This window comes from Trachemys scripta, chromosome 16 (assembly GCF_013100865.1).
Source record: "Trachemys scripta elegans isolate TJP31775 chromosome 16, CAS_Tse_1.0, whole genome shotgun sequence".
Taxonomy (NCBI): Eukaryota; Metazoa; Chordata; order Testudines; family Emydidae; genus Trachemys; species Trachemys scripta.
Window position 1 is genome coordinate 28,793,121 of NC_048313.1, and position 26,477 is coordinate 28,819,597.

At 59.5% G+C, this 26,477-nt stretch overlaps 1 protein-coding gene across 1 annotated transcript; it reads left to right on the forward strand.

The window, feature by feature from the left end:
- Nucleotides 1-1,993: 1,993 nt before the first annotated feature.
- LOC117888483 (adhesion G protein-coupled receptor E5-like) lies at nucleotides 1,994-25,120 on the forward strand. Its single transcript, XM_034791920.1, has 5 exons — nucleotides 1,994-2,147; nucleotides 19,128-19,184; nucleotides 20,454-20,591; nucleotides 21,311-21,466; nucleotides 24,505-25,120. The coding sequence occupies exons 1-5, from the start codon at nucleotides 2,117-2,119 to the stop codon at nucleotides 24,780-24,782; spliced, it is 660 nt and encodes a 219-aa protein (XP_034647811.1). The 5' UTR covers nucleotides 1,994-2,116; the 3' UTR covers nucleotides 24,783-25,120.
- The last annotated feature ends 1,357 nt before the right edge of the window (nucleotides 25,121-26,477 follow it).

Here is a 26,477-nt window from a genome sequence, read left to right on the forward strand (position 1 = left end):
CCGGGCACCCGGCCTCTAACCTCCCACTGGGGAGAGCCCTGCTGCTGGGGCCTGACCCCCAATACCGTGGGGAGAGGGCTGGGGGGATGTGGGGGCAGAGGAGATGGGGTGTATTTGAGTTGTTGGTGGGGGGGTCAGAGTACACTTGGGGGGTACCAGGGGTTGGGGTGTATTGATGGGGGGTCCAAAGGGGGGTTGGGTTGTGCCAGAGCTGCCCAGCTCTGCAGAGTATTTTAGGGCAGAGGACTGTGACCCGCAGCCCCCCGCTATCCCAGCCCTGTCCCCCAACTTTGCTGATGCCCCTCAGTCCTGACTCACAGGCCCCTGGTATCCCAGCCTGGTGCCCCACAGCTGGACATTCTCCCCACCCCCACCCCCCAGCTGATCTCACCCGCCAGTTCCTGTTTCTGCTGGGGCAATGTTTCCATGACGTCTCTGGTGCTTGCCCAAGGGGTGGCCAGGATATCCCCGCAGTGACACGATCCCCCGGGCTCCAGCCACAGGGCCTCAGCAACCTGACCTGAACTGCTGCCCACATCCCAAAGGGCATGACCCTGCCAAGCAGGAGGCAGCCTGTGGGGTGAGAGCAGGCTGGGGGTCAGGACTCCTGGGTTCTAGTCTCAGCTTGAGGAAGGAAGTGGGGTCTAGTGGTTAGAGCAGAGCAGGGGGACTTGGCATCATGACTTGTGGGTTCTAGTCCGTTCTTTACCATCGCTCTCTCCTCACGAAGAGCATCACACTGGACAGCCGCATTGCCCCGTATCAATACTGCAGTCCTTTCCGATCCCTGGGATGCTCTTGTCTTCCCCACTCTCCTGTGGCAGGGAGTTCCCCGGGTTAACAACACAAGACTGAAGGGATTTACAGGTAATGGTGGGGGTGAGTGCAGGTCGTGAGCTCCCAGCCAAGCACAGATCTGCCCCGGGATGTCTCTGCACTGGGGGGGCTGTTCCCGGGACTTGGATGGGTTTTGAATCTGGCCCCAGCTGGGCTGGAATGTCGGCAGCTCTTCAGCTGTTGCGCTCCAAGGGGAAAAGCAGCCCCCGGCTGCCCGACCCTGCTAATCTGGGCTCCGCACCATGCTGGGGCTGCGTTCCGGGAGGCACGAGGGGTGACAACAGGGGTGTATGGGGGGGGGCAGCACAGACAGGAGCAGTGGTAGCATGGATTGGAGATGAGCTTGGGGCTGGAGGCCGGGCTGGTACGGGCCCTGCTGGGTCATTCCTGGGGGCATCTCAGGGGATGCGTCCAGGGGTAGGGGTGTCTTTGGTCCAAAGAAGGGTCCCCCGGGCCTGGGGAGTTTAGAACAGTGTCTGTGATGTGTCAGATTGGATGGGAGCCCAGCACGTTGGTCTCCAGTGCAGATATCCCCATATACACCGAACCCCTCCCTCCCAGCCAACCTCCCTCAATCCCCTACACACCCCTCCATCCACTCACCTTCCCCACCTCCCTCCAGCCACACCCCCTCCCCCCTCCATCAATCTATCCAGCACCCCACACCCATCCAGCCCCCTGAGCCATCCTGTCTTCAGGTGTTCCCCAGGCACCTCTCCCTCTGGTCTCCCCCAGTGCTAACCCCAGGAAGGGGGGCTCCTTCTGCACCCGTCTGCACCTCAAGACCTGGGCAGACACCCGCTGTAGCAGCCCCCGGGGCGCCCCGATTGCCCCATGTCGCTGTCTGGTTGGGGACAACTGTGTAAACGGGAACCGAATCCATGCCCCGCCCCCGCGAGCCCCCTGGGATGGGGGCTCAGCCCAGACCTGGGTCTGTCATTTAGTGGGAGCCCCTGGTTAAAATATTGCCCGCACCGGCCTATCAGCTGCCCCCCTTTTCTGTCACCCCCACAACTCCCCCTCCCCCGAGGTCTCCCCCTCCCATCTCTCCACACACAGCCCTCCCCTCCCCTCCCCCGATCCCGCTCTCCTCCCCCCGCGCCGGATCTCCAACCCAGCCCTGTCTGCTAAGCAGAGAATAACTCCCCCCCCGGCCGGCTCCTGTCCCAGCCTTCCTGGGCGGGGCCCCCCGGCCCCATAGAGCCGGCCCTGCTCGGGGGCGCTGCCCTCTGGCTGCAGATCGGTGCTCGCCGCTCCCTGGACTCCCTCGCCCCGCAGCATGGACCCGGCTCGCCGCCTGCTGCCCCTCGGTGAGCCCCCGATCCCGGCCCCGCCCCCGGCTCCACCATGTGCTCGGCCCGGGCTCCCGGTTCCCCGGCGCGTTGCTGAGCTCGGTTCCCCGGGTTTCAATCTGGGGGAGTGACTCCGGTGTCGCTCCGCCGTGCTCCGGTCCCCGGTAGAGCTGGATCCCTGCGGGCTGGGCTCCGAGTCCAGGGGCCGGAGCGGAGCCCCGGTTGGTGAATTTTGCTGCCTGGACCCCAGGGGAGTGACGCTCATTCACACCCGCTGCCTTTACAGCGCTGTGACCGAGGGAGGCAGGATCGGGCCCAGCCAGTGCCGGCGGGGGCTGCTTCTCCCCTCCCTCTCCTGGAAATCTGGAGCAACTGGGCCCGATTCTGCTCCCACAAGTTTTCCCCTTGTGTGACTCCAGTGGAGTGACTCCTGGATCCCGTGCTGGTGTGAATGGGACCAGGACACTTGTGTCTGGCGGGGCAGGGATCTGCTGGGCTGTCCAGGGCAATAGAGGATTGTGCTCTATGTCCGGCTGGGCTGGGCTCGTCTCTGACACCCTGGGGAGCAGCGTGTTACTGCGGGGAGGAGTCACAGGTTGTCCCATCCTGGCTTGTACTCCAGAGAGAGATGATCCTTCTTTGACACAGAGGCCAGGTGGTTTATCCAGGCTCCTGGCAAGATAGTTCTCTTGCTGGGAAGTGAACCCAGGAGTCCTGGCTTCTAACCCCCCTGCTCTAACCCAACCGAGCCCACTCCCCTCTCCCTGCTGGGAATAGAACCCTGGTGTCCTGACAACCACCACCACCCCCAGCTCTAACTACTAGACCCTGTTCCCTCAGGCTACAGAAGCAGGGTTTGGTAACTGATTTCCCGGGGTTTGTAAACTGTGCTGTCTGGGGTGTATCAACTGGACTTTACACCAGGGATGGAGAGGTGCAGGGACCAGGTTTGAAAGCCTTTTGGGGACCCTTTTGAGTTGATCAGGCTTTGCATTTCCCCCAGAGAGGAATTATTGGGTATGAGGCCCTATCAGAGCGGGGGTTGGGGGTGCTGGTGTTGTCTGTGGGCTGCCCCATCGAACCCTCAGACGAGTCCTGAGTGGTTAATGACAGGACAGAAGGCTGCATGCAATTGCCTGCATGTGTCCTGGCTCTACCCCTGGCCTGCAGTGTCGGCGCATCCCAGGTGGAGGTGCCCCAAATGCCCCCCTTTCCCTCCTTCCCAGCTTTTCTGGTCACGAGTCATCCTGGGTCCAGTAAGCCCCCCCTCCAATCCAGATTTAATCTGATCTTTGGGAGCAGGGGAAGCTCCAGGGTCACCTTCCCCACCCCCACCAGCCACTGATGCATCTGCAGTCGCGTCCCCTTTGGGCTGTGGGTGGTGCTGGAGCGTGGGATCCACCTCGGAGCTGGGAGCTGCAGCATCAGGAGCTGGGTGCCTGGTGTCCCGGGGTTCAGGGGAGGCTGGAGGGGGAGGGGGCGGGTTGGAATGTGGGTCGGGGTCCTTTGCTCTGGGGTCTTCGAAGTCTTCGGCTTCTGTATGAGGAGAGATGAATAAGACTGGGACTTTTCAGTTTGGAAAAGAGACAGCTAAGGGGAGATATGATTGAGGTCTATAAAATCATGACTGGTGTAGAGAAAGTAGATAAGGAAGTGTTGTTTACTACTTCTTATAACACAAGAACTAGGGGTCACCAAATGAAATTAATAGGCAGCAGGTTGAAAACAAACAAACGGAAGTATTTCTTCACACAACGCACAGTCAACGTGTGGAACTCCTTGCCAGAGGATGTGGTGAAGGCCAAGACCATAACAGGGTTAAAAAAAGAACTAGATACATTCATGGAGGACAGGTCCATCAATGGCTATTAGCCAGAATGGGCAGGGATGGTGTCCCTAGTCTCTGTTTGCCGGAAGCTGGGAATGGGCGACAGGGGATGGATCACTTGGTGATAACCTGTTCTGTTCGTTCCCTCTGGGGCACCTGGCATTGGCCACTGTTGGCAGACAGGACACTGGGCTAGATGGACCTTTGGTCTGACCCAGTAGGGCCGTTCTTATGTTCTTATGTGTTTCACTTATAGGAGCATTTGCCTGGATTTAGATGCCTTCAGGGCTAGAAGCAAACCTAGGACTCCTGGGTTCTATCCCAGCAGTGGGAGGGGAGTGGGGTCTAGTGGCTAGAGCAGGGGTGGCTGGGGACCCGGACTCCTGGGTTCTATCCCCACAGCTGGGGCGAGGGGTGTTGGTCGTGAGTTCTTGTCTAAGTGGCTGGCTGTACAAAGGGCTGGATCCTGTTGGGTGCTCAGTGCCCCGCCCCTCTGTGCATGCCATGTCCCAGGGGGGGGGGGGCGTGCCACGCCTGTGACACCAGCAGAGAAGCCTCGTTTTCAGAAATATTAAGTGATTAATAAAATGGAGCATTCCTTGCGCTACTTGGCCCTGCCAGTCCAGTCGCCCTCTGGGGAAGGAGGGAGGGAGAGGGAGACATCGGTGCTGCCCTGGGTCTGTGCCCACCCACCTTTCCAGAGCTTTGCGGGGTCTGGTTTTCAATCCAGATTTAGGCTCCTGAAACGAGAAGCCTGACTTACAAAGGGGCTGCGATTCGTAGGCAGGCAGCGCCGTCTAGTCAGCAGAGTGTCGGCGTGGGAGTCAGAACACCTGGGTTCTTGCCACTGATTTGGCAAGTCGCTTCCCTGTTCTGTGTCTCATTTTCCCCACTTGCGTTTTGTCAGTTGAGACTGGGAGCCCTTTGGGGCAGGGGCTGTCTCTCGCTGTGGGTCTGTGCAGCCCCTGGCACAATAGGGCCTCAATTTTGGTCAGGGCTGAGAGTCGCTACCATAATTCACTTAATAACGAGCATTCCCAGATCCTGCAGAATCTGGGCAGAACCAGCCAGCCAGGCCAGCTATCTTAGGAGCCTTGATGTGGATTTAGGGGCCAGATTTTAGGTGCCCAAGTTTGGCACGTGGGTCCCCAGCTGGGGGCTGGATCCTGCACTGCATGTTCCAACTCAGCTCCCGTTGGTGGCAGGCGCTGTCCTGCTGGTGCGATGGGCTCAGGATTGGATCCAGGGGGAGTTTGAGCTCCTGTAGCTGCTGTTATCTTTGATGCCTCCTTAGATCTGTGTGGCACAGCCCAGCTGGCAGCAGCTGTGTGGCACAGGTGCCCGAGTGGTTCAGGAGCTACACTGGTACAGGGAAAATCCAGCTTCAATTCTCAGCTCTGGCACTGAATCGCTCTGTGCCTCAGTTTCCACAGCAGTAAAATGGGATGAATGGTCCTTCACTTGGCTTGTCTGTTTGGGTCATTGGCTCTCAATGCCAAGGCTTGTAGGTGCCAAAATTGGTACAATGGGGCCTTTGTGCCACAGCAGTATGGCTAATAAATACAAGCTGTGATGGTAGGATTGGTGCCAGCCATTTGTTTGATCAGTGGCTTTGTTTTTTGCATTTGATTTCCTTATTTCATAAAGCTGGGGGTGAGAGGTAGGGGGAGCTGGGAGCCAGGACTCCTGGGTTCTCCTCCTGGCTCTCTAGGGGTTAGAGAAGGGAGCTGGGAGCCAGGACTCCTGGGTTCTATCCCAGCTGCCATTTGCTCTGAGACGGTGGGTGAGTTGTTGCTCAGTGCCTCAGTTTCCCCACCTGTAAAATGGGGCTGGTGGCAGCTCCTTTCTCAGCAGGTGGAGCCATGCGGGCTGTGAATGCCCATGAAGCGCTTTAGGGCTGGATGGGGCTGAAGTGCCGCCAACACGCCGTCAGAGAGGGGCCGGCAGCGCTCGTGTCCGGGTGTCAGCCTTGGCCTGGCAGCATCTCTCCCCATCGCCACTTGGCTGGCAGGGCTGTAACGAGAGAACTGACGTAGCGAACGTGTCTAGTCTCACGCAGCGTCCTCAGCTACGGTCCTGGGTGGGAACTGAGCTGCCGGGATCTGTCGGCAGATTCCTCCTTGGCCTGTCTCCTCTTTGCCAGGGGCCATCTTTTGGTACAATGGGGACCCAGTCCCAGGCTAAGCGCTACCATAATACATGTAATACTAACGCCAGCCTTGCTGCCCCAAGCCTTGAAGCATTGAGACAGGCCCTCGAAAATCATGAGTGGCTTGAAAAAGATAGTGAGATTGCAACATTTTGGTTCCTTGCGGTCTCGTAACCCTGTGGCGGGGTGTCACATTTCTGAGCTCCACTCTGCCATCCAGAAGGTTAGAAACTTGCTTTTAATGAGAGCCCAGATCCTCAGAATCCCAGGAGTCCAGAAGCTGGGGCTTTCAGAAAAGCAACAACTGTCACGAGGCTGGTGGTAAAATCACAAGTGTCGGCAGCACCGTGATGCCCTTTGTCTCCTGTATCGGGACCCGGAGCTTTGGGAGAAATGGCTGGCTGGGGGTCGGGGTGGGGATTGGTTGTATCTCCAGGGGTTGGCGGGGAGGCTGTGTGTTGGGGGAGGGGCACCTTGTATCTTTCGGGGGGGGGGGGGGGGGGTGGGGGAACCGGGGGGGGGGGGGGGGGGAGGTGAGCATTGTTTTGCCGGGTGAGGCGTTGCACGGCTGATTTCGAAATCAAGAGCAAAAGTGAAAGGCGGGTGATGAATTGTGGGGAAATGGTGAGAGGTCTGGAAAAATGACGGGTCCCGTAACCTCTCCTCCTCCCCTCTAAAAACCCGCTCGTCTTGTGCCAGGGCTGGCACCTGGGCAGAGTGAGCATGAGCCAGCGTGTGGGGGGGTAAATTCTCCCAGGTCACCATGGCAGCAGCACAGGCACCACCTCCACTTGGTGCTGGTGGAAGTGATGACACAAGGGGCAGATCAGTGGTGGATCGGGCCCACCTGGGGGATCAGGCCCCCGTGGTGAGATGCGGGGGCTGGGCAGAAAGGCAGATACAGTATCGGGGGGGGGCAGTTCTCCGGATCTCCGGGGGTTACTCAGTAGCAGCGAGATGCTGAGGCGATAACGATTCCTGGAAACTACCCAGGGCAGAGGAAAGCACAGGGGGGCAGAGCCCTGCTGGTGTGAATCGGCCTCCTTCCATTGAGCTCAATAGGGCTAGGCCGGGTTACACCCGCTGGGGCCTTGCCCAGAACGTCAGGGGTTGATTCCAAGAAGAGGGGTGGAAGTGTCCGCTTTGAGAGGGGACTGGTGTCGGGTGGGGGAGAGTCAGGACTCCTGGGTTCTAGCCCCAGCTCTGGGAGGGCAGTGTGGTGTAGTGGTTAGAACAGGGGATGCCTGGAGCCAGGACTCCTCTATCTAGCCCCAGGTCTGGGAGGGCAGTGTGGTGTAGTGGTTAGAGCAGGGGGGCTGGGAGCCAGGGCTCCTATATCTAGCCCCAGGTCTGGGAGGGCAGTGTGGTGTAGCGGTTAGAGCAGGGCTCCCAGCACAGGGCTGTGGTTTGAAGCAGCAGCGAGACTGGGCTCCTGAGGGGTGCAGGGGGGGGAAGTGCACTGAGTTTCCTGCCTCTTTCAAGGAGCAGGGACTTTCAAAAGGCACCTGCATGGGGGGAGGGGGCGCTGCATCAGCTGCCGCCGCCCCCGCCTAGGCCGGGTGCATGGAGGGGGCTCTCAGCATCTGCTTGGCTGGGAACGCCGGGCCGGGGGAGTCGCTGCTCGGTGTACGGCTGGGAATGTGGGACCAGTGGGGCTGGGGGAAGTTGTTGCCTCCCACAGGCCAGCAGTCCCAGGAGGGAGGAGCAGGGGATTGCCCGCGGGGCCCTGCGTCACCCGCCCAGCTCAGGGGTTCCCGCCCTGACCTCCTGAGAGTGGTGGGGCTGCCCCAGAGCTCTGCGTCCCGGGCAAACAGCACCTCGCTGGGCACTTTGCCAGCCTGTGAGCTGCACGAGTGTGGGCTGGTGGGCGGAGGAGTGAGGTCACTGGGGCACAAGGCTCCCGTCTCAATAACCGCTGAGCACCAGGCACTGACCCTGCTGTGAACGTTTCTCCTGGTGACTAATGGGGCCGGTCAGGAAGCAAATCACACAGGCCAGAGCTCCCAGGTCGCTGTCGCTCTGACTCCAATCCGCCCCCGGCGTCTCCGCTTGGCCCCATTCCCTTGGAGCCCTCGCTCCCGGCCCCCGTCTCCTCTGCCCCCAGCCGGGGATATTTTCTACCTCCAGCTGCCTTCTTTATTTCAGGCACCTGAGTATTAATAGGAGACCGGGGGGGATTTTGTCAGCCGGCACCTAGCTCTGCCCACGTGTCCAGCGCCCGGCATTCTGCTCGGTGGGAAGGAAAGCGTGGGCAGGGGAGGTCTCCATTGTTATTGGTGGGAGCCCAGCTCTCACAAATCTGGCCCGATCCTCTTCTTATTGCCCCTCTACATAAATCCAGAGTCACTCCAGTTATGCCAGTGGATTCACACCAGTGTCTGGTTTGGCTATCACACTCTTATTACTTACATTACAGAAACTCAGAGACTCCACCCAAGATCGGAGGCTCCTATTGTCATGGATGCTGCACAGACCCTGCCCAAGATCTAGGGGTCCCAAAGGTGGTGGGTGTGGCACAGACACCTAAGAGAGACAGCCCCTGCTTTGAAGAGCTTGCAAGCTACATTGATAACGTGTGGGAGGGGAAACCGAGGCGGAAAGTGACTTGCCCAAGGTCACCCAACAAGCCAGTGGAAGAGGTGGGACTAGAACCGAGGTGTCCTGACTCCTAGTCTTGTGGCCGAGCTGCTAGGCCGTGCTGCCTCCAGCCAGCATTATGCCCTGATGTTACTAGTTACTCTAGATTCCCTCTGGTGTAGCCGAGATCAGAGTCTGGACCCCTGAATTGGAATGGCTCCTCCCTACGTTCCCAGGGTTACAAATGAGACAATGGGGTCAGGTCCCCAGCAGATGTAAAGTGACCCCACTGACTCCAATGGAGCGATGCTGATTGACCCCAGCTGGGAACCTGGCCCATTGACCCGGCTGCGCTACGGCTGATGGACCCCAGCTGGGCTCTGGCCTGGTGCTGCGCGGATGCAGATCTTAACCTTTCCCGGGGACACCTGTCGTCTAGTGCAATTCAAAGGCTGCCTTTCAGCTCCCCCGCCCCCACCATCCAAATGTTGTGGTTTTACAACTGCAACTCCCAGTTCACGGGGGTTTTTCCTCTCAGCTGTTGCTGAGCGACAGATCCACACAACCCCTGAGGAGACTGACAGGCGGGCTGGGTTTCTGACAAGACCTCAGAATAAGGAACAGGCTGGGGCCGGAGGGCGGGGAGGGGCCGTGAAACGGACAGGATGCAAAGTGCCGGCAAAGGCACCAAGAGGCAGATTTGTAAAAGGTTTCGGGGCCAAATTCCCCAGCAGCCCAGACACCCCCGGCCCCCCACCCCCGTGCTTGGATCTCATTGGCCAATCCAGCTCTAAGGGCTTGTCTTCCCTAGTGAGTAAACAGGAGACACAGCTCCCCCTAACTCAACCCCTGTCCACACACTAACACCTAGTGGTTAGAGCAGAGGGGGCTGGGAGTCAGGACTCCTAGGTTCTGTCCCCACCTCTGGAGGGGAGTGAGGTCTAACAGATTAGCGCAGGGTGGGTCCGGGAGTCTGGACTCCTGTGTAACCCCAGCTCTGACACCCCCACTGAGTGACCTGCCTGCTCATCTGGGCCTCAATTTCCCCACTTGTGAAATGGGGATAATGATTTTGTTGCTCCTTGAGTGGAGAGCTGGGCAAGGCTCCCTGGAGAATGGCTGGAGACCTGGAAATGTCTGGCAGGGGCACCCAGGATGGGGGAAGGGGGGGAAATCCCCAGCTCTGCCCACTGGGAAACCAGGCCGCCTGCTTGGCTCACCTGTCTGTCTTGCAGCTCTGGTCCATCCATCTGTCTGTCTAACCTCTCCTGTGTAGTGGCTAGACGAGCGTTTCTCAAATGCGGCTGCCGTGGCCGGATGCTGCCACCAGTGGATTTTTTTACGGCCACGGCAGCCTCCAAAGTGGAGACTGGGGGGGCAAAGCAGCGGCCCCCCCTGCAGCGTCCAGCTGAACAGCTGTTACCGAGGGCAGCGAGATGCTCCGGGCAGCACCTCTGGAGCCATGGGGCCGGCGTGCGCGGCGCTCGAGATGGCTCTCCTCAGTGGAGAGGACGCGGCTGCGTCCGGTCACCGGGACGCTCCCCTAGGCAGCTCCCCCCACCCAGCCGGGACTCCACAGGCAGCTGGTGAGTTCCTGACCCACCTTCCCCGGGGCGGGGACAGAGACGGGCTTGTCAGAATGGCCACAAGCAGGAGTTGGTGGCCGCACTCTGAGGTGAGAACCCCTGGGCTAGAGGCCCCGCCCACTATAGGGCCCCCCATCCCCGTTAGGCCGGGCGCTGCACAGACCTGGCCTGAAATTGGGGTCCCCCGTTGTGCCGACATGCAGTGGGCGCTGAGTCCCTTTAACAATATGCCTCCCCTAAAGAGCGCGCAGTCTAATTAGACATGGTGCAGAAAGGGAAACTGAGGCACAGAGCAGCAACGTGACTTCCCCAAGGTCACCCAACCCTGCCATACTAGCTCCGTTCTTCCCAGTGCCCTGTCAGGCTGAGCTCCCACCCAACCCCACCCCTAGTGTACAGGAATTTCCTGATCTAGCCCAGCTCGTAAAGTGATTGCTAACAAAGACAAAGGTGATGGCTTCAGAGAGCCCAATCCTCCTCCTCCCCCAGCTCAGTGTGACACAGGGGGCCAAAGTGCAGGGCGAAGAGAGGAATGAATGATGGTTAGAGGCCTGCAGCCGGCTCTGGAAAGGCCCTGGCTGTCCATGGGGGGGCTGTGAGCGAGGGGGGCTCTGGCTGAACCATGGGCAAAGCAGCACCATGTCGTGGCTGGACCCAGATGCAGTCACTCGCTGGAGCCCTGGGCAAAGTCTGAACCAGTCTGACCCCCCTTGCCTGGCCTCTGGGTGTCCTCGCACACCCGGGCACTAGCACCAGGGTCCCTCGCACCAAATAGTTGGGGATTGGTCCTGCTTTGAGCAGGGAGTAAGACTAGATGACCTCCTGAGGTCCCTTCCAACCCTGATATTCTATGATTCTATGAATCCCCAGCCCCTGGGTGTCCTCACACACCTGGGCACTAGGACCAGGATCCCTTGCACCAATCCCCAGCCCCTGGGTGTCCTCGCACACCTGGGCACTAGCACCAGGGGTCCNTGCACCAATCCCCAGCCCCTGGGTGTCCTCGCACACCTGGGCACTAGCACCGGGTCCCTCACAACAGCTGCCGCAGGGCCAGGCTCCCTAGTGGGACAGGCTCTGTGCTCAGCACTTGTATCTGGGATGACCTCAGCGAGTCTTGTTAGCAACCTGCCCCACTGCAGCCCCTAACGGCTCAGGGCTTTCGACACCGCTTGAGTCCTGCCCTTCAGAGAAGTGGGGGGAAGTAGCCAGCAGATAAGTGGCCTCGTGAAAAGGGAACTGATAAAACCCCTAGTTACCACCCGGATGTTTTCACAACAGAGCCGGCCTTGGCACTTCCCCCAGATCCCACAGTCTCGCTCCGTGGGAGTCCGTGGGGCCAGTCCCCCAGCTGGGGTGACAGCCTCGCTCCATTGGCATAGCAAACTATTGCCCCCCTTATTTCTCCCCCAGTCCCCCCCCACCCCCCGCCCTTCAGCCCTGGATGTTGGGTCTCTAGGTGCCGTCTGTCTTTGGCCTTTCTACTGAGACTGTGTCAGGTCACTTCCTCTCTTGCATTAGGTGTATTATGGTAGCAGCTATAGACCCCCGACTGAGATGGGGGGGCCCAAGCGCCGGGTGCTGCACAGACCCCACCTGCGCTCGGGGCCCTGCTGTGCCAGGCATGACACAGACAGCCCTTGCCCCGAAGAGCTAGACAAAGGAAGGCCCTTGGGGCAGATTTTCTTTTGTTAAATCAATGGGAGTTAGACACCTCACTACCTTTACAAAGCAGAGCCTTATCTCTGTTTTACAAATGGGGAAACCGAGGCACGGTGGGTGGCAGTGACCTGTCCAGGGATTCTGCGGAAGAACTAGAGAACTGAGGGCTGATCTCCAGAGTTCCATCCCAGCGCCTTAATCCCCAAACCACCCTGCTGCTCTGTGTCTTTCCCCTTGTGCAAAACGGATAACAGCGTCCTCTGTATCGGGGCTCTCAACCTTTCCAGACCCCTGTGCCCCTTCCAGGAGTCTGATTTGTCTTGTGTATCCTGTTTCACTTCACTTAAAAACTGCTTGCTTACAAAATCAGACAGAAAAGCGTCACAGCCACGCTACTCCGGACAAATTGTTGAGTGTCTCATTTTCACCGTCTCATTATAAAATAAATCAATTGGAATATAAATATTGTCCTTACAGTTCAGTGTAGAGCACATAGAGCAGTATCAACAAGTCATTGTGTGAAATTTTAGTTTGTACTCACTTCGCTAGTGCTTTTTCTGTTGCCTGTTGTAAAATTAGGCAAATATCTAGATGAGTTGACGTACCCCCTGGGAAGACCTGTGCGTACCCCCGGGGGTACACGTACCCCTGGCTGAGAACCACTGCTCTGTAAGACACAGGAGGTGATTGTCCCGCCCTGCTCGGCACTGGGGAGGCCTCAGCTGGAGTCCCGTGTCCAGTTCTGGGTGCTGCGCTTTCAGGAAGATGTGGACACATTGGAGAGAGGCCAGAGGAGAGCACCGAAAAGGATCAAAGGTTTAGAAAACCAGACCAGTGCGGAAAGGTTAAAACATGGGGCATGTTTAGTCTTGAGCAAAGACGTCTGAGGGGGGACCTGAGAACAGCCCTCAAATACGCTGAGGGCTGTTACAAAGAGGCCGGAGATGTTCAGGGAAGGGCCTTCCTACCTGTACGTTTGCCGTGGTGGTGTAGCCCTGTCGGCCCTAGGATTTCAGAGACCGGGGGAGGGGTAATTTCTTTTATTGGACAAACTTCTGTTGGTGGCAGAGCGGCGGCTGTGGAGACCCCAGCCCTGGGGGGGTTAAGAACAGGTTGGACAAACCCCTACAGGGATGGGCTAGGGATGAACTGCTCCTGCCTCAGCACAGGGGCCAGCCCAGCCCTGCATGTCTGATTGCACAAGAGCTGGGGTGCTGCTGGGGGCCTGCGGGCCCCTGGGGCCGTGGCTGCTCGGCCGGGGGTGGGAACGCCATGGGGCCCTTTGCAGACGGCCCCCACTGGTCCCAGCCAGCAGCTCCTGGGTTGGAATTTGAGCAGCAGCCGGTCCGGGCTCCTGCCTGCACACCAGGGATTGGGGTTCATGGACCCGCAGAGAGCCTAGAGAGAGATTGACCAGCCATGGCCGCCGGCCACCAGCCCCCAGCACTGGGGGGACTTGGCTGGTGTTTCCGGCCCCATTTGGGAAGCGGCACCCACTGCCGGGACCCCGTGTGCGTCAGGGGAAGGGGGACACCCCGGGGGTGGCACATTCCAGAGGAAACCACAGCTGAGCCTGCCTGAGAAACGAAGCCCAGACTGTGCGGAGCTAAATCAACCCAGCTGTGCAGGCTGCCTCTGGGGGGCTGCAGGCCAGGAAATGGGGGGGGCTTAGCCCCCATCCCACCCCCGCAAGGCTCTGTCATCTTAACCCCTTGTGGCCCCAGGAGGCACCGTTCTCCTGAGGCCAGAGCCTCCGGTTGTTGTTTCTTAGAGTCCAGCTCCAGCACAGAGCAGAGCAGCCCAGCGGGGTGGGCTAAGGGGGGAGCGCCGTCGGCATGCAGAGGAGTAGGCTGTTATCCTGCAGTGGGGCGGCTGCTGGGAGGGGCACTCAGTAAACAGATGGGGGGGGTCAGTCACCCCTGGGTGAGCCTGGTGCATTGTGACAAGGGTCTACGAGGGAAATCTTGCCCTTGGTGCCCCCTGCATGGCCCTGCTCCCCCCTCCCAACCCCCCCCCCATGGTGCTCTCCGTGCCCCTAATGGCCCCATTGACCTTCCCAGGTCTGCGCAGGTGCAGCCGACTGAGCTGGGGCTAACGATTCAGTCTGAGGATGCTGGATATCTAAAAGGGTGTCATAAGGAGGAGAGAGAAAACTTGTTCACCTTCGCCTCTAAGGATAGAACCAGAAGCAATGGGTTTAAACTGCAGCAAGGGAGGTCTAGGTTGGACATTAGGAAAAAGTTCCTAACTGTCAGGGTGGTTAAACACTGGAATAAATTGCCTAGGGAGGTTGTGGAATCTCCATCTCTGGAGATATTTAAGAGTAGGTTAGATAAATATCAGGGATGGTCTAGACAGTATTTGGTCCTGCCATGCGGGCAGGGGACTGGACTCGATGACCTCTCGAGGTCCCTTCCAGTCCTAGAATCTATGAATCTATGGATCCGGATGAGAGTTCAGCTCGTCCGCCGGTAGTTGGGCTGGCTCTGCCGGGTTGAGGTGTGTTCGTGCCAGCGCTGAGAGTGCTGTGTGCCCGTCACCCCAGTCGGTGGATCTGCCTGACACACGTGTGTGTGTGTGTGAGTCACTTTTCCACAGTAGATTCCCAGAGTAGCCCCCCACCCCCATCAGCCCAGCCCCTCCCCCCTTGGGATGTGCTCCTGCCCCAGAGTTTGTGCCCAGCTGACGCCAGCCCGGATCCCTCCCTCCCGCCAGCAGCCGGGCTCTGCGGTGGCTCTGATCCAGCGCCCCAGGGCGAGCGCACGTCTGTCCGGCGTGGAGGAGGGCAGAGACGGGGACTGTCTGCACTTTGTCTGGGGCCGCGGCTGCGAGAGTCGGGCCCTTTCCATTGCATCAGGGGGAGAATCACCCGTTTGTCCTGAGATCATTTCTCAGCGCCAGCCTCTGTTCCTCCAGCGCCCCGGAGGTGGGGGGCAGCTCTGATTCCACCCCCCAGACTGACCTCGGGGGCGGGGCATCCTCGGGGCTGGGATGGTACCGATGGGGCTGTGTCAGGGGGTCCCCGAGTGCCTGACAGTCCGTGCAGGGTGGGGGGAGGGCACAGGGCCTGATCCATCCCTCACTTACACCGTTTCACAGCAGGGTTACTCCAGATTTACACCCCACGTGGGAAAGGAGAACTAAGAGCTTCGGTACAGGTGGTGGTAACTGGGCCTGGTTTACAATGGGGGGACTCCTGGGGGCAGTGAGAGGAGACTATGCCCCCCACCCTGCACCCCCCGGGCTGATTGTGCAAAATGCCAGGGGTACCTTGGGGGTGAAAGGTCTGGTCTGGGTGCTGCTCCTCTGCCCCCTCCGCCGGTGGCCCCCTAGCACCCCAGGAGTTAGCGTGGCCTCTCCTGTACAAAGGCTGTGGGTCAGATCCCTCCCTGGGGTGACTCCGCGCAGACCTGCAGCTGGATCTGGGCACATCTCCTGCCCCTCACCCCGCTCCTCTCTCGTTCACCTTCCCGTCCCCCTCTGCTCGGCGCGGGCCCAATCCTGCCCCCCAGCCCGCTCCCAAATTTTCCATGCTCAGATTCCCCCGCCCCGAACAGCCAGGGGTGTCTCTGCTGTGGTTGCCGAGGGGCAGGATCGGGGCTGTTTGGTGGGCGGAGGGAGGGGCCCTGGCTAGCTGTGCACTGTCTCTTTAAGCGCAGCTCCTGACACGCCACCCTCCCCATGAATGTTCCTTTTCATCCCTTCTGCCCCCTGGGAAAATGGTCTTGGCCATTGGGAGGCAGCTGCTGGCCAAGGCCTGGAGGGACGAGATGGGACAAAGGGACAGTTATTCTGTGCACCCGTCTCCGGCTGAGACATGAGCCTGAGACATTCCCGGGGGAGGAACATGAGTCATCCCTTCCCCGCAATGGGGCCTTAAAACGTCAGGGGAGCCGGGGTGTGTCTGTGGTGGTGGCAGACCTGGAAGGGGGGTGCTGGGTCGTACCCTGGGAGCACAGGAGATGGGATGAGTCCCCATTGGGTCGGGGGGGGTGTGTGCTAGATCCAGGGTAGGTGTATTGGATCCAGAGAGCTGGGGCGGGGGGCTTGTCGGACCCAGGAGGGGGCAGTTCGGCCCTAGAGAGCAGGGGAGACAGGTTGGACCCAGGGGGTAGGTGGGAGTCCGGAGGCCTGGGGGGCCATGTGGGACCCAGAGAGCAGGGGGGCCAGTTTGGGGGTTCAGATGGGTGTCCGGAGTCAAGGGGGGGAGGTTGGATGCAGGGGTCAAGGGGGTTCAGGTGGGAATCTGGGGTCAAGGGGGGGAGGTTGGATGCAGGGGTCGAGGGGGGTTCAGGTGGGAATCCAGGGTGCGGGGGAGTTCGGGTCTCTCGAGTGCCTGCGTCAACTCTTGGCCGAGGTTGCTCCATGAGTCACGGCTTCCCGGCGCGGTGGGAGGGGACGGCGCTCACTGGTAGTGGTCACCGCCCGGCCGTTGCTGTCTGAGGGGGCAGCCTGGGGGTGGCGCGATACCCCGGCTCCTGCCGGCTACACGGGACTCCAGCAAGCCCTGGTTAAAGTGCTGGAGTGTTATTATTGCAGTCCTGGGCTGACCCAACAGGGGGCGCTGTGGAGAGCGGGGCAGGAGCTCTGGCTGTGGGATACTCGGGGAGGGAGGACGGATTCCCTGCTAAGACGGTTGCACTGGGGCTGGTGGGGGCGGGGCTGCATGGGGGATTCTGGCCATGTCCCTGGGGGGGCAGAGGGGGCAGGACCCCACGATCACGTCTCTCTGGGCAGAGTCACGGCAGCTCTTCGCCGGCGGGAGGGTTTGAAGGATTCTCCCTCCATTCCGGCCTGGCTGGTGTTTGAGCAGCAGGGAGGGTCCTGGGGGCCCCTTGTCCCTGCATCTGATGCTGCAGCAGGCTGCCAGTATGTGTGAACGTACGTGTCTGTACCTCTGTGCCCGTGCATGAGTGTGCGGCACACGTGTGTGCCCGTGCGTGGGTGTGGGTGCACCGGTATGTACATCTGTACTTGTTCACAAACGTAAGCACACATCTGCACGTTTGTGTGCATGCCGGAGTGTGTGTGCATGTGAGCACTAGCATGTGCGGTGTGTGTGCCTGGCATGTGGGTAATTATCCTGCTAAGGCACTATGGGGACTCGGGGGACAATTGAGGGACCAGACCCAGCCCAGCATGGACCCTGGGGCTGGGGCCTTGGCGTGGGGCTGTGGCGCCCCCTAGTGGCTGAGGCTGTGCAGTGCCGCTTTGTGGGCACAAAGGTTCGGTGGGGGTGGGGGAAGGTGTTGGGGGGCTGGACTGGCCTTGGGGATCAGGTCTCCTGTGTCCAGTCTAGCCCACGATGGTGGAGACTAAAAATGGCTGGCAGGCATTGTATGAAATGAGTTTGGCCCTGCTTCCAAGCTGGGCATCAGGACTCCTGGGTTCCGTCCCAGCTCTGGGATGAGGGGAGTGGGGTCTAGAGGTCAGAGCAGGGACTGGAGCCCAGGACTCCTGGGTTCTATCCCCAGCTCGGAGGGGAGCGGAGTAGGGTCTAGTGGTTCGAGGCATCAGGACTCCTGGGTTTTATTCCTAGCTCTGCCCCCGCACCAATGGACCATCTCAGAAGAAAGGCCTCCAAGGGGCCAAAGCCCTTCGCCCCGGGTGGGGTGGGGTGTGTCCCAGCAGGGCTGGGGCTGCCTGGGAACAGGCCCTGCTGCTGCCCCTGTTCTAAAGAGCCCGAATAGCCAACACGTCCCCTCTCAGGGCAGGACTAAGGCTCGTGTTTGGACGGGGGGGGGGGCACGGGGGGGACACGTCACCCTCAGGACCGACTGTCCTGGGACGCGGCACCTTCTCCATCACGTGGAGTCGAACAGACGGGCTGTCCTCTCTCAAGCTCTGCGCTAGCTCCAGCCCCAGCTACGGGCTGGATGCAGGAATCCCTGAGTCATTCTCTGGCCCGTGCAGTGCGAGAGGCCGGATCAGCCTGCTCCCTTCCTGGCCTGAGAATCTCTGAATTAATGGCTCGGCCTTCGCTCCCCGGGGACTGTGATGCCGTCACCTCCCCAGCTCCCTCGTCCTCCATGGAGTCTCCCCGGGGGAGATCGACCGGAGCTGAATTTCAAAGCCGCGCCCCCTTCCTAGCTCCCTTCCTAGGAAAGCACAATGGGGTTCCACAGCCCGCTGTGCTTCCCCTTTCACATCACCTCGGGCACTCGGCCCCCAGGTCCTTTATCATCTGGTTCTTCGCACCCGCGTGTGGTTAATGACTCAGAGCAACAGGCTATAAATAAACACCAGCAGGAGGGGGCGGATCTGGGCCGATACCTGAGTGAAAAGCAGATCAACAGCAGCCTGTGTTGTCTTTTCGCCCCATCCCCCCTCGGTGCTTCCCCTTTCCAAGTGGGTTTGTCCATTGCATGGACGCACTGGGTGACCTTGGGTAAGTCATTACCCCTCGCCGTGCCTCAGTTTCCCCATCCTCCCTTTGCCTATTGCCATGGCTCACTGTGTGTATGTGCAGCACCGAGCGTTATGAGCAGGGCCGGATTTCTGATGAGGCACAGGAGGCATTCTATTCTATACAGCTGGGGGCAGGGCCGGCTGAGGGGGCGAGACCCCCACACAGCCCTGTTCCTGGAGCGCTCCTCGCTCCGCCCGGCAAACAGTGTCACCTCCCAGGGCAGCCAGTGAGTGCGGGCCGGGGCGCAGGGCTTGGGAGAGTGGGTCTCTGGGGGAGTTCATGGGGCAGCTCTGGGCAGAGGGGGTGGGGGGCGCTGGGCAGTTGGCGGAGGGGGGTCTGGGCAGCACCTAAAATTTAAAAGTGGTGGCGATCCCGCACAGCCCGTGGCAGTTAACAGCTTCTGGGCAGCAGGGGTAACTTCCAAGCCGCCTCCAAGCCGGGGGCGGGGGGAGACCGCCAAGCCCCTGTGCCTAGGTGCACCCAAAATGTAAATCCAGCCCTGACAATGGGGGTTCCTGGTCTTTGTTGCTAATCCACACAATAAAAGACCCAGTTGCCCTGACTAAAAGTCCACTTCCCAACTGGAACCAGTTAAAAATATAAACAGGGATCCCAGCTGGGGCTGATTTCCCAGAGCACCAGGTTTCTGCATCTTTAATTCCCCCATCGGCAGGGCACTGACTGGCCATTGGCCCAGGATTGGCAGGACGGGGGCGGCTGGGCGTGTGTGCAGCTGAGTGGCGGTTACCATCTGCCCATGGTGCCTTACCCTGTCTCTGCCTTCCAGGGCTCTGCATCGCCCTGTGCCTGTGGGCCACAGTGGCCCAGAATAACGGCGTACAAGGTAAGGCTGACTCCTCCTGGCTAACCTTCCCCAGCGCTCCCGGCTGCCCGGGGTCTCCGCCCTCCGCCCCCTCCGGTCCCTTTCCCTGGTGGGAGGAGAGCAGAGTCGGGTCTGGCGAGCCGGGAGCAGCCCCTTGGCGTGGGCGTCTTGGGGTGGGTTTATAGAGCACGGTGGGTGTGTGCAGGGGAGAGGAGAAGGCCCCTGTGTAGCCCTCCCCTTCCCTCCCCAGCCCCGTGGCCAGCAGAGAATAGATACTGGGGCCCAGGGCTCTACACTGGGGGCTGGAATAAGGGGCAGATCCCCTTTGTAGCCAAGGGCCGTGTTATTGACCAGCCCGAATCAAACCCCTGATGGCTCAGACATTAGAAGTGGCATTTGTAGGTGTCCCTCCCTCTAAAATTGGGCTGAACTGTAACCTGGGACCCACGTGCCCAGCTGGGGGGCGTTTGGGATCAGGACTCTGTGCCCCGAGCCCAGCTCTGCTGCGAATCCCAAGATGGGATTTCGGCAAATTCCCATCGACCCACTGGAGTCCCCCATTGCGGCTCCCACACTGCTCCGTCTGCTCCCGTCCCAACCCTGCAGCCGGCTAAGCTGCACTGGGATCTTTCCCCTCACGCTGGCCAGAGGGACAGATCCCAGCGGAGCCCCAGACACCGGGCAGCTAAAGGATCCAGGAGCCCCCGTAGGCAGGTCACAGTCTGGGTCATGGGAGGCAGCTCAGGATCCAAACTAGCCTCGCGCCCGACTCCGCTCTCAGTCAATCCAGAGCAGAGCCGGGCAGGAATTTCCCAAGGAACCATTTTTTGCCAGAAAATTCGGTTCAGAGGAATGTTTGGTTTTACTTGGGAAAAAATTGTGGGGCGGGGGGGCAGAGGGGGGGATTGAAATAATTTTCAAAATGAACAATTCCCGTTTTCCAGTTCGAAGTGAGGTTTCTATTTGAAATTGACGCTAAAGAGAGTAACGACGACAGCAACAAAAAGGAGAAAAATTGGGTGAGATCGAAAACGTTTCACTTGAAGCGACGCCCGGCTCCGGCGGCTCTGCCTGTCTGTGCCGGGGGCTCCCCGGGGAGCCAAAGCCCCTGTGCAGCCGAGGGCAGCTTGTTGCCAGGCGGTGGGTGGCATTGGAACTATTTGCCAGGCGCCCAGGGACGAAAATCAGCGAATGGGGCGTGTGAAAGGAGTCGATCCCACTGTGTGTGTGTGGGGCGGGGGGAGCCGCTCTGCACTGGCTGACCCTGCCCAGCTGTTCCCGCCCCTGCAGGTACCACTGAGGACTGTAACAACCATGTGCTATGCCCAGCAAACGCCACGTGTGTGAACAACACCCACTGCACCTGCCTGGATGGATACCAGTCACATGGGAATCGCCTCTTCAATGACACAACGGAGATCTGTGACGGTAACGGGGCTCCCACGTTGTCCTGGGGGGGGGCTGGGACAGAGCAGGGCATTAAGGGCCGGAGCAACCAACTCCACTGACTGCAGGGCCTGTTGGGGGGGCTCAGCCCGGCTGGGGAATGGGGGGGCAGCAGCACGGGTGAGCGCCGCACTCCTGGGGATCGAACCGGGGCCTCCAGAGTGAGCAGCAGGAGCGGCTGCAGCAGGAGCCAGGAGCGTTGGGCTCTGTGGATTGGGCACAGGGTGGGGGGGCCCATCACACTGACCCGTCTGAACCCCAGCCTGGGCCCTAATCAGCCCCTGGGTGTCCAGGGGCAGAGGGGCCCCACGGGAGCAGAATGGGGCAGCCCTGGCTGTAGTCCCTTCCCCCACCCACAGGGATCCAAGGAGGGAGGGGGCAGAGGAGAGGCAGCTTGTCACCCCCCCGGAACACACAGGGAGCCTGAAGCCCCAGGGGGATGTCTCCCCCCCTCCCCTCACATGGGGGATCTGGTGTTTGTGGGGCTGAACCCCCCGTACCTGGGACAGGAGGCTCGGGGGGGCTGTTTCCGACATTCCAGCAGCAGAAATGGGTAACTGAGAATCAGGCCCTTAATCACTAACCGCTCAGGGACCCGGTCGCCTGGGTCCCATCACCCAGCTCAGTGCGGGGGGCTGGGGGGTGATACGGGGAACGTCTCCCTGTCAGGACTGTACAGAGCGTCCCCTCTTGCATTACAGATATTAACGAGTGTCTGGGGCCGAGCCCGCCAGACTGCGGACGCAACGCATACTGCGCCAACGTGGCTGGGAGTTACTACTGCACCTGCATCGATGGCTACGAGCCCAGCCCTGGGAAAGCCAAATTCATGAACGCGAGTGAGAACACCTGCCAGGGTGAGCTCTCCCCTGGCCCCCACCTGCTGAGACGCCCCCTCGCACACACAAATGCTCGTTCCAGGCCTGGCGCTGCAGTGGGGCTGCTGCTGGCTTTGGCACTGGCCCGAGGCCTGAGGCCGTCAGCGAGGCTGTGATGAGATGTGACCCTTGCCTGCTCCCGCAGAGCATGGGGCCGGGCTCACCCTGTGCCCGGCGCTTGGACAGGGAATAAACCCTCAGGGATAGAAACAGACCCATAGAGCAAACTCCTTGTGCTGCAGAGATGTGCTGGGGAGAAGGGCGGGGACCCTCGCTGGCCCCAGCACGCAGCGTCTGAGCTGCTAGTGCCCCGCTGAGCCTGGGAAGTGGCCCCGGGAATGGCTCCGGGAATTGGGCAAAAACGTTCTTGAATTCGCCCTCGTCCCCTATTGCTTGAGCTTCCACTCGGGGAGGCAGCCATGCTCTCCTCTGGCCTCTAGGGGGTGCAGCTGCTAGTTCGAGGGACCCTCCCGCTCCCCCAAGCTCCCTGGAGGGCAGCGCTGTGAGGGGCATGTGCTGGGACTGGCATTGCCAGCCCAGCCCCAGGCTTACCTGGGGCACCCTGAGTTCCAGCACTCTGGGGTGGGGACATGGGGTTGGCGTTCGTCGGCTCCGTGCTGTCCTGGCTCTGGGCGGGTTGCCGGCCCGGCAGACCTCCATTGAAGTGTCTATACAGCCCACAGAGTCGGATCAGTGGCGAAGGCGCTCGGTCAGGTTTATCGCCAAAGCAGCCCGGTGCCAGCGCCCATAGATGCCACAGGGACACGGCCACACATCTGCCTCTGACAATGGACCCCGACAGTTACAGACTGAGACAAATCATCTGGGATAAACAACCTACGTCCCAGCTTGTGTGTTTCACAACATGTTTTTTTACCCCCTTGTGCCTTTCTCCTGCTGCTTCAGACTAAACTTCGCTTATTCACCCCCTGGCTTTGTACTTTACTTCTGATGCTTCAGACAAAACATTCCCCACCCGTCAAACCATCTTATCGTGCGCTAGGCAGGGGAATCTCGTGCTGGGATGTGGTTACAACACTGTGTGTTGGCAATGCTGGCAATACTGGGGCTGAGTTTGTGCACCGGTTGGTGAACTTGCAGACAAGCCTCTGCTTTGTGTCAGGGTGTGACTGTTGGTGCCTGGGGGGGCCCCACTGAGATTGCTCCATCCAGGCAAACTGCAGAGTGGGGCCGACAATCCCCCAAACTGCTGGTTAGTTCTGATACTTAGATTCACCAAGCCAGCAACAAACCAGCTGCTCCGGTACCGTGCTGCTCACCCAGAAGCCAGAAACACAGCTCCCAGCTCCTTTTCTAGTGTGGCTTTAAAGGCAGAAGTTGGGTCATTTTGCCGGCAAGTTGCTTAACCCTTTCTGGCTCAGTGTCCCACAGGGCCGGACTTTGCTCAGAGCATCACTTCTGCTGACTTTGGTTCGGGCCTTGTACCAGGCCCCTGCTTCAGGCTGTCTCTGCTCCAGCTCTATGTCGCTCCCCCACGGCAGTGCTGGGAGGGGCATGTGCTGGGACTGGCATTGCCAGCCCAGCCCCAGGCTTCCCTCAGACACCCTGGCTTCCAGCGGCATGGCGCGGGGACACCCGGGCTGACCAGCTCCGCGTCGCTCCCCAGGGCAGGGAGTTTGCCCAGGGCACAGGCCGAGAGGTCTCTCTGGGCTCATAGGCCAGTGGATTTGGAGACCCCTTTGCGCTGGTGAAGCTGGCGCATGTACCAATGCCAGTCCCCTGGCAGGGGATACCCACATGCTGGTGTCTCCACCGGGGGACGCTGGAAGCTGCCAGCTGCTAAATCGCTTTGTGCTGGTCCATGTCTGTGCTCCCTGAGCCCCCGAGGCAGCAAAGCACATGCTTGGCTCCAGCCCTGCCCAGCTACGCACTTAACTCGGCTCCAGTGGGTCTCAAGTGCATGGCTGAGCTCGTGACGACAATCCCAGGCACTAAACAAAATCAGATTTGCTTAGAAAATCACGAGCTTTAGAAAGTCCAGTGAGCCAGGGGCAGAGTGTGGATTGAATGGAGTTGAAAAGGGGCAAATTCAAAGGAATACAAGGAAATACTCTTCCACCCGGGGCAGCAGTAGCCTCTGGAACTCACTGCTACCACGGCCTGGAGGCTGTGAATGTGTCGAGTTTTAAAGAGGGACTGGCTGTTTCTATGGGGAGCGACAATGCCTGGAGCTGTGCTAGTTAATGGGCAGTAATTCTGGGAGGGAGGGACGCTTACACCTTCCTCTGTAGCACCCGTCGCAGACGGGATACCAGGGTAGATGGGCCTTGGGGCTGACGCAGGCTGACAATGCCTGTGTGTTCCTCTGTGATTGGAACCTGAGGGGGATTTCTGCCAAGTCCCAGTGTTCCCACCCCTTGGGCAACTCAGCTTCACACATGGACTCCTACATCTCCCCAAATCTTGGCTCCAGTGGGGCTTGGCCCATAGAGGCAACAGTGGCTGTTCAGGGGTCAGAAGGTCCCCTTCCATCTGTTATGTTCACGGCACACACACACAGTTAGAAATAAAGCATCACATCCTCTTGCTGGCAGGCTGCAGCTCAACACAGGGTTATTTTTAGAATCCAGAACCGCAGCACACGAGGTTCCCAAACAGAGAGAGACAAAGCAGGCTGCTCCTGAAGGCAGACGGGCACAACTAATCCCACTTGGCTCTAGGCTGCCCCTTTGGCAGACAGACGGCTGAAACACCCAGATCACATGCTTGTCACCCGAGTCCCCTAGCCCAGAAACCGGTCCAGGAAAGCCCCTCGCAGATGTAAAGTGAGAGCTTGTGATGCTAACGCAGTTTTCAATACACCATATTCTCGAGTGGCTGTTCCGCTGCCAGAGCAGGCAAGTGTGTGGCCTGAGCGTAGCTGAGACTCAGGACTGAGATTGTTAAGCTCCCAGGGGCCTGGTCACCTGGGTCCCATCACCCAGCTCAGTGCAGGTGGGTGATATGGAAGCGTCTCCCTGCCAGGACTGTACAGAACATCCCCTCTTGTGCTGCAGATATTGACGAGTGTCAGGGCCCGAGCCCGGCAGACTGTGGACCCCACGCAAACTGCACCAATGTGCCTGGGAATTACTCCTGCACCTGCATCGATGGCTACGAGCCCAGCTCTGGGAAAGCCAACTTCACTCACACAAGTGGGGACACCTGCCAGGGTGAGCTCTCCCCTGACCCCCACCTGCTGACACCCCCACCCCTCATGCCCATTCTCAGCAAGGGGCCGCACCTGGGCTGCTGCCGGCTTTGGCAGTGGCCCGAGGCCTCAGTGAGGCTGTGATGAGACATGACCCTCGCCCAGGGCCTCTCAGAGGTCCAGAGAGGCACAAGCCACTTCCAGCTTTTGAGGCCCCTACGCATAATAAACATACAAAATGAAGACACATGAAAGCAAAATAAGACACCAAAAAAAGAGTGAGACATAATTGGAATATTTTTGAAATTAACAAATGCTTTTCTAGCCTTTTTCTGTGCAAATGTAATAATTATTGAGGAAAGGTCTAACTTTCGTGCAATGTCACAGTTGATATTAAGATTGGGGAGCCCGTTCAAACGCTCCTGTCCCATAGTTGAACGGTGATAGTCCTTTACCTGCTTCAACACGTTGAAGGTGCATTCACCTGAAGCCACTGATGCAGGCAAACTGACAATACTTTTAACTCTTTAATATGACAAAATCTATATCAGTTAACAAAAAAATGATGTCCTTTACCAAATCACATCTCTTATTTGCTTATATTTGCAGCTCTAAGCTGAGCATGTGGGTCACATTTTGGTCCGATAGGGACACGCATAAAAACAAGTTGCAAAACTTATCAAATGCCAAAAAATTAACAAGTGTCTAAATTTGAGAGCCCCTATGAGCTTGTAGTCCAGGCCAAATGGCCTCCTGCCCCCCCCCCCTCTGATTGGCTCTGCCCTTGCCTGCTCCCACAGAGCATGGGGCCGGGCTCACCCCTGTGCCTGGCGCTTGGATGGGGAATAAACAGACCCACGGAGCAAACTCCTTGTGCTGCAGTGATGCGCTGGGGAGAGGGAGGGGACCGTCGCTGGCCCCAGCACGCAGCATCTGAGCTGCTAGTGTCCCCCTGAGCTGGGAAGGGGCCTCGTGTCTGGGCCATGGAAACAGCACAGTGCGCTCTGCCCCCTATGGGCCCTGGTGAGAAGAGAATAGCCACAGCACAGTGTACCCCAGCCACACCCTGATCCTCCCCTGTGGGTCCTGGGGGGCAGGGAATAGCTGCAGTGCTGGGCAACCCGGCCTCAGCCCCTACATCAGGGGCCAGGAGCAGGGTGGGGGCAGGACCCCGACAGCAGCTCCACACCTGCTGGGGTGGCCCTTTTTGCAAGGTGGGGGATTCTCGAGTGGCCGTTCCGCTGCCAGAGCAGCCTAGTGCCGCCTGAGCGTAGCTGAGAATCAGGCCTGTGATTGTTAAGCTACTGGGAGCCCGGTCGCCTGGGTCCCGTCACCCAGCTCCGTGCAGGGGGCTGAGGGGGGAGCGGGTGAAACAGGGAACGTCTCCCTACCAGGACTGTACAGAGCGTCCCCTCTTGTGCTGCAGATATTGACGAGTGTCAGGTAGGGTGACCAGGTGTCCCGATAAAATCGGGACTGTCCTGATGTTCAGTCGTTTGTCCCGCGTCCCGATGGATGTATGATTGGGACGCCATTTGCTCCGATATTCTGGCTCGGGCCTTTTGTTTTTTTTGCTTCAGTGGCACCCTGGACCTGCCCCCCCATGTGTCCCGATATTTTGTTCATGTAATCTGGTCACCTGAGTGTCAGGGCCTGAGCCCGGCAGACTGTGGACGCAACGCAAACTGCATCAACGTGGCTGGGAGTTACTACTGCACCTGCAGCGATGGCTACGAGCCCAGCTCTGGGAAAGCCAACTTCACACACGCGAGTGTCTTACCGCCCCGCATACACACACCCCTGTGCTCATTCCAGGCCTGGTGCTGAGCTGGAGGCTGC

Coding starts and splice junctions, on each gene's coding strand:
- LOC117888483 (XM_034791920.1), top strand. CDS start 2,117: ATGGACCCGGCTCGCCGCCTGCTGCCCCTCG. Junction 2,148..19,127: donor TCGCCGCCTGCTGCCCCTCG/GTGAGCCCCCGA, acceptor TCTGCCTTCCAG/GGCTCTGCATCGCCCTGTGC. Junction 21,467..24,504: donor GAGTGAGAACACCTGCCAGG/GTGAGCTCTCCC, acceptor CTTGTGCTGCAG/ATATTGACGAGTGTCAGGGC.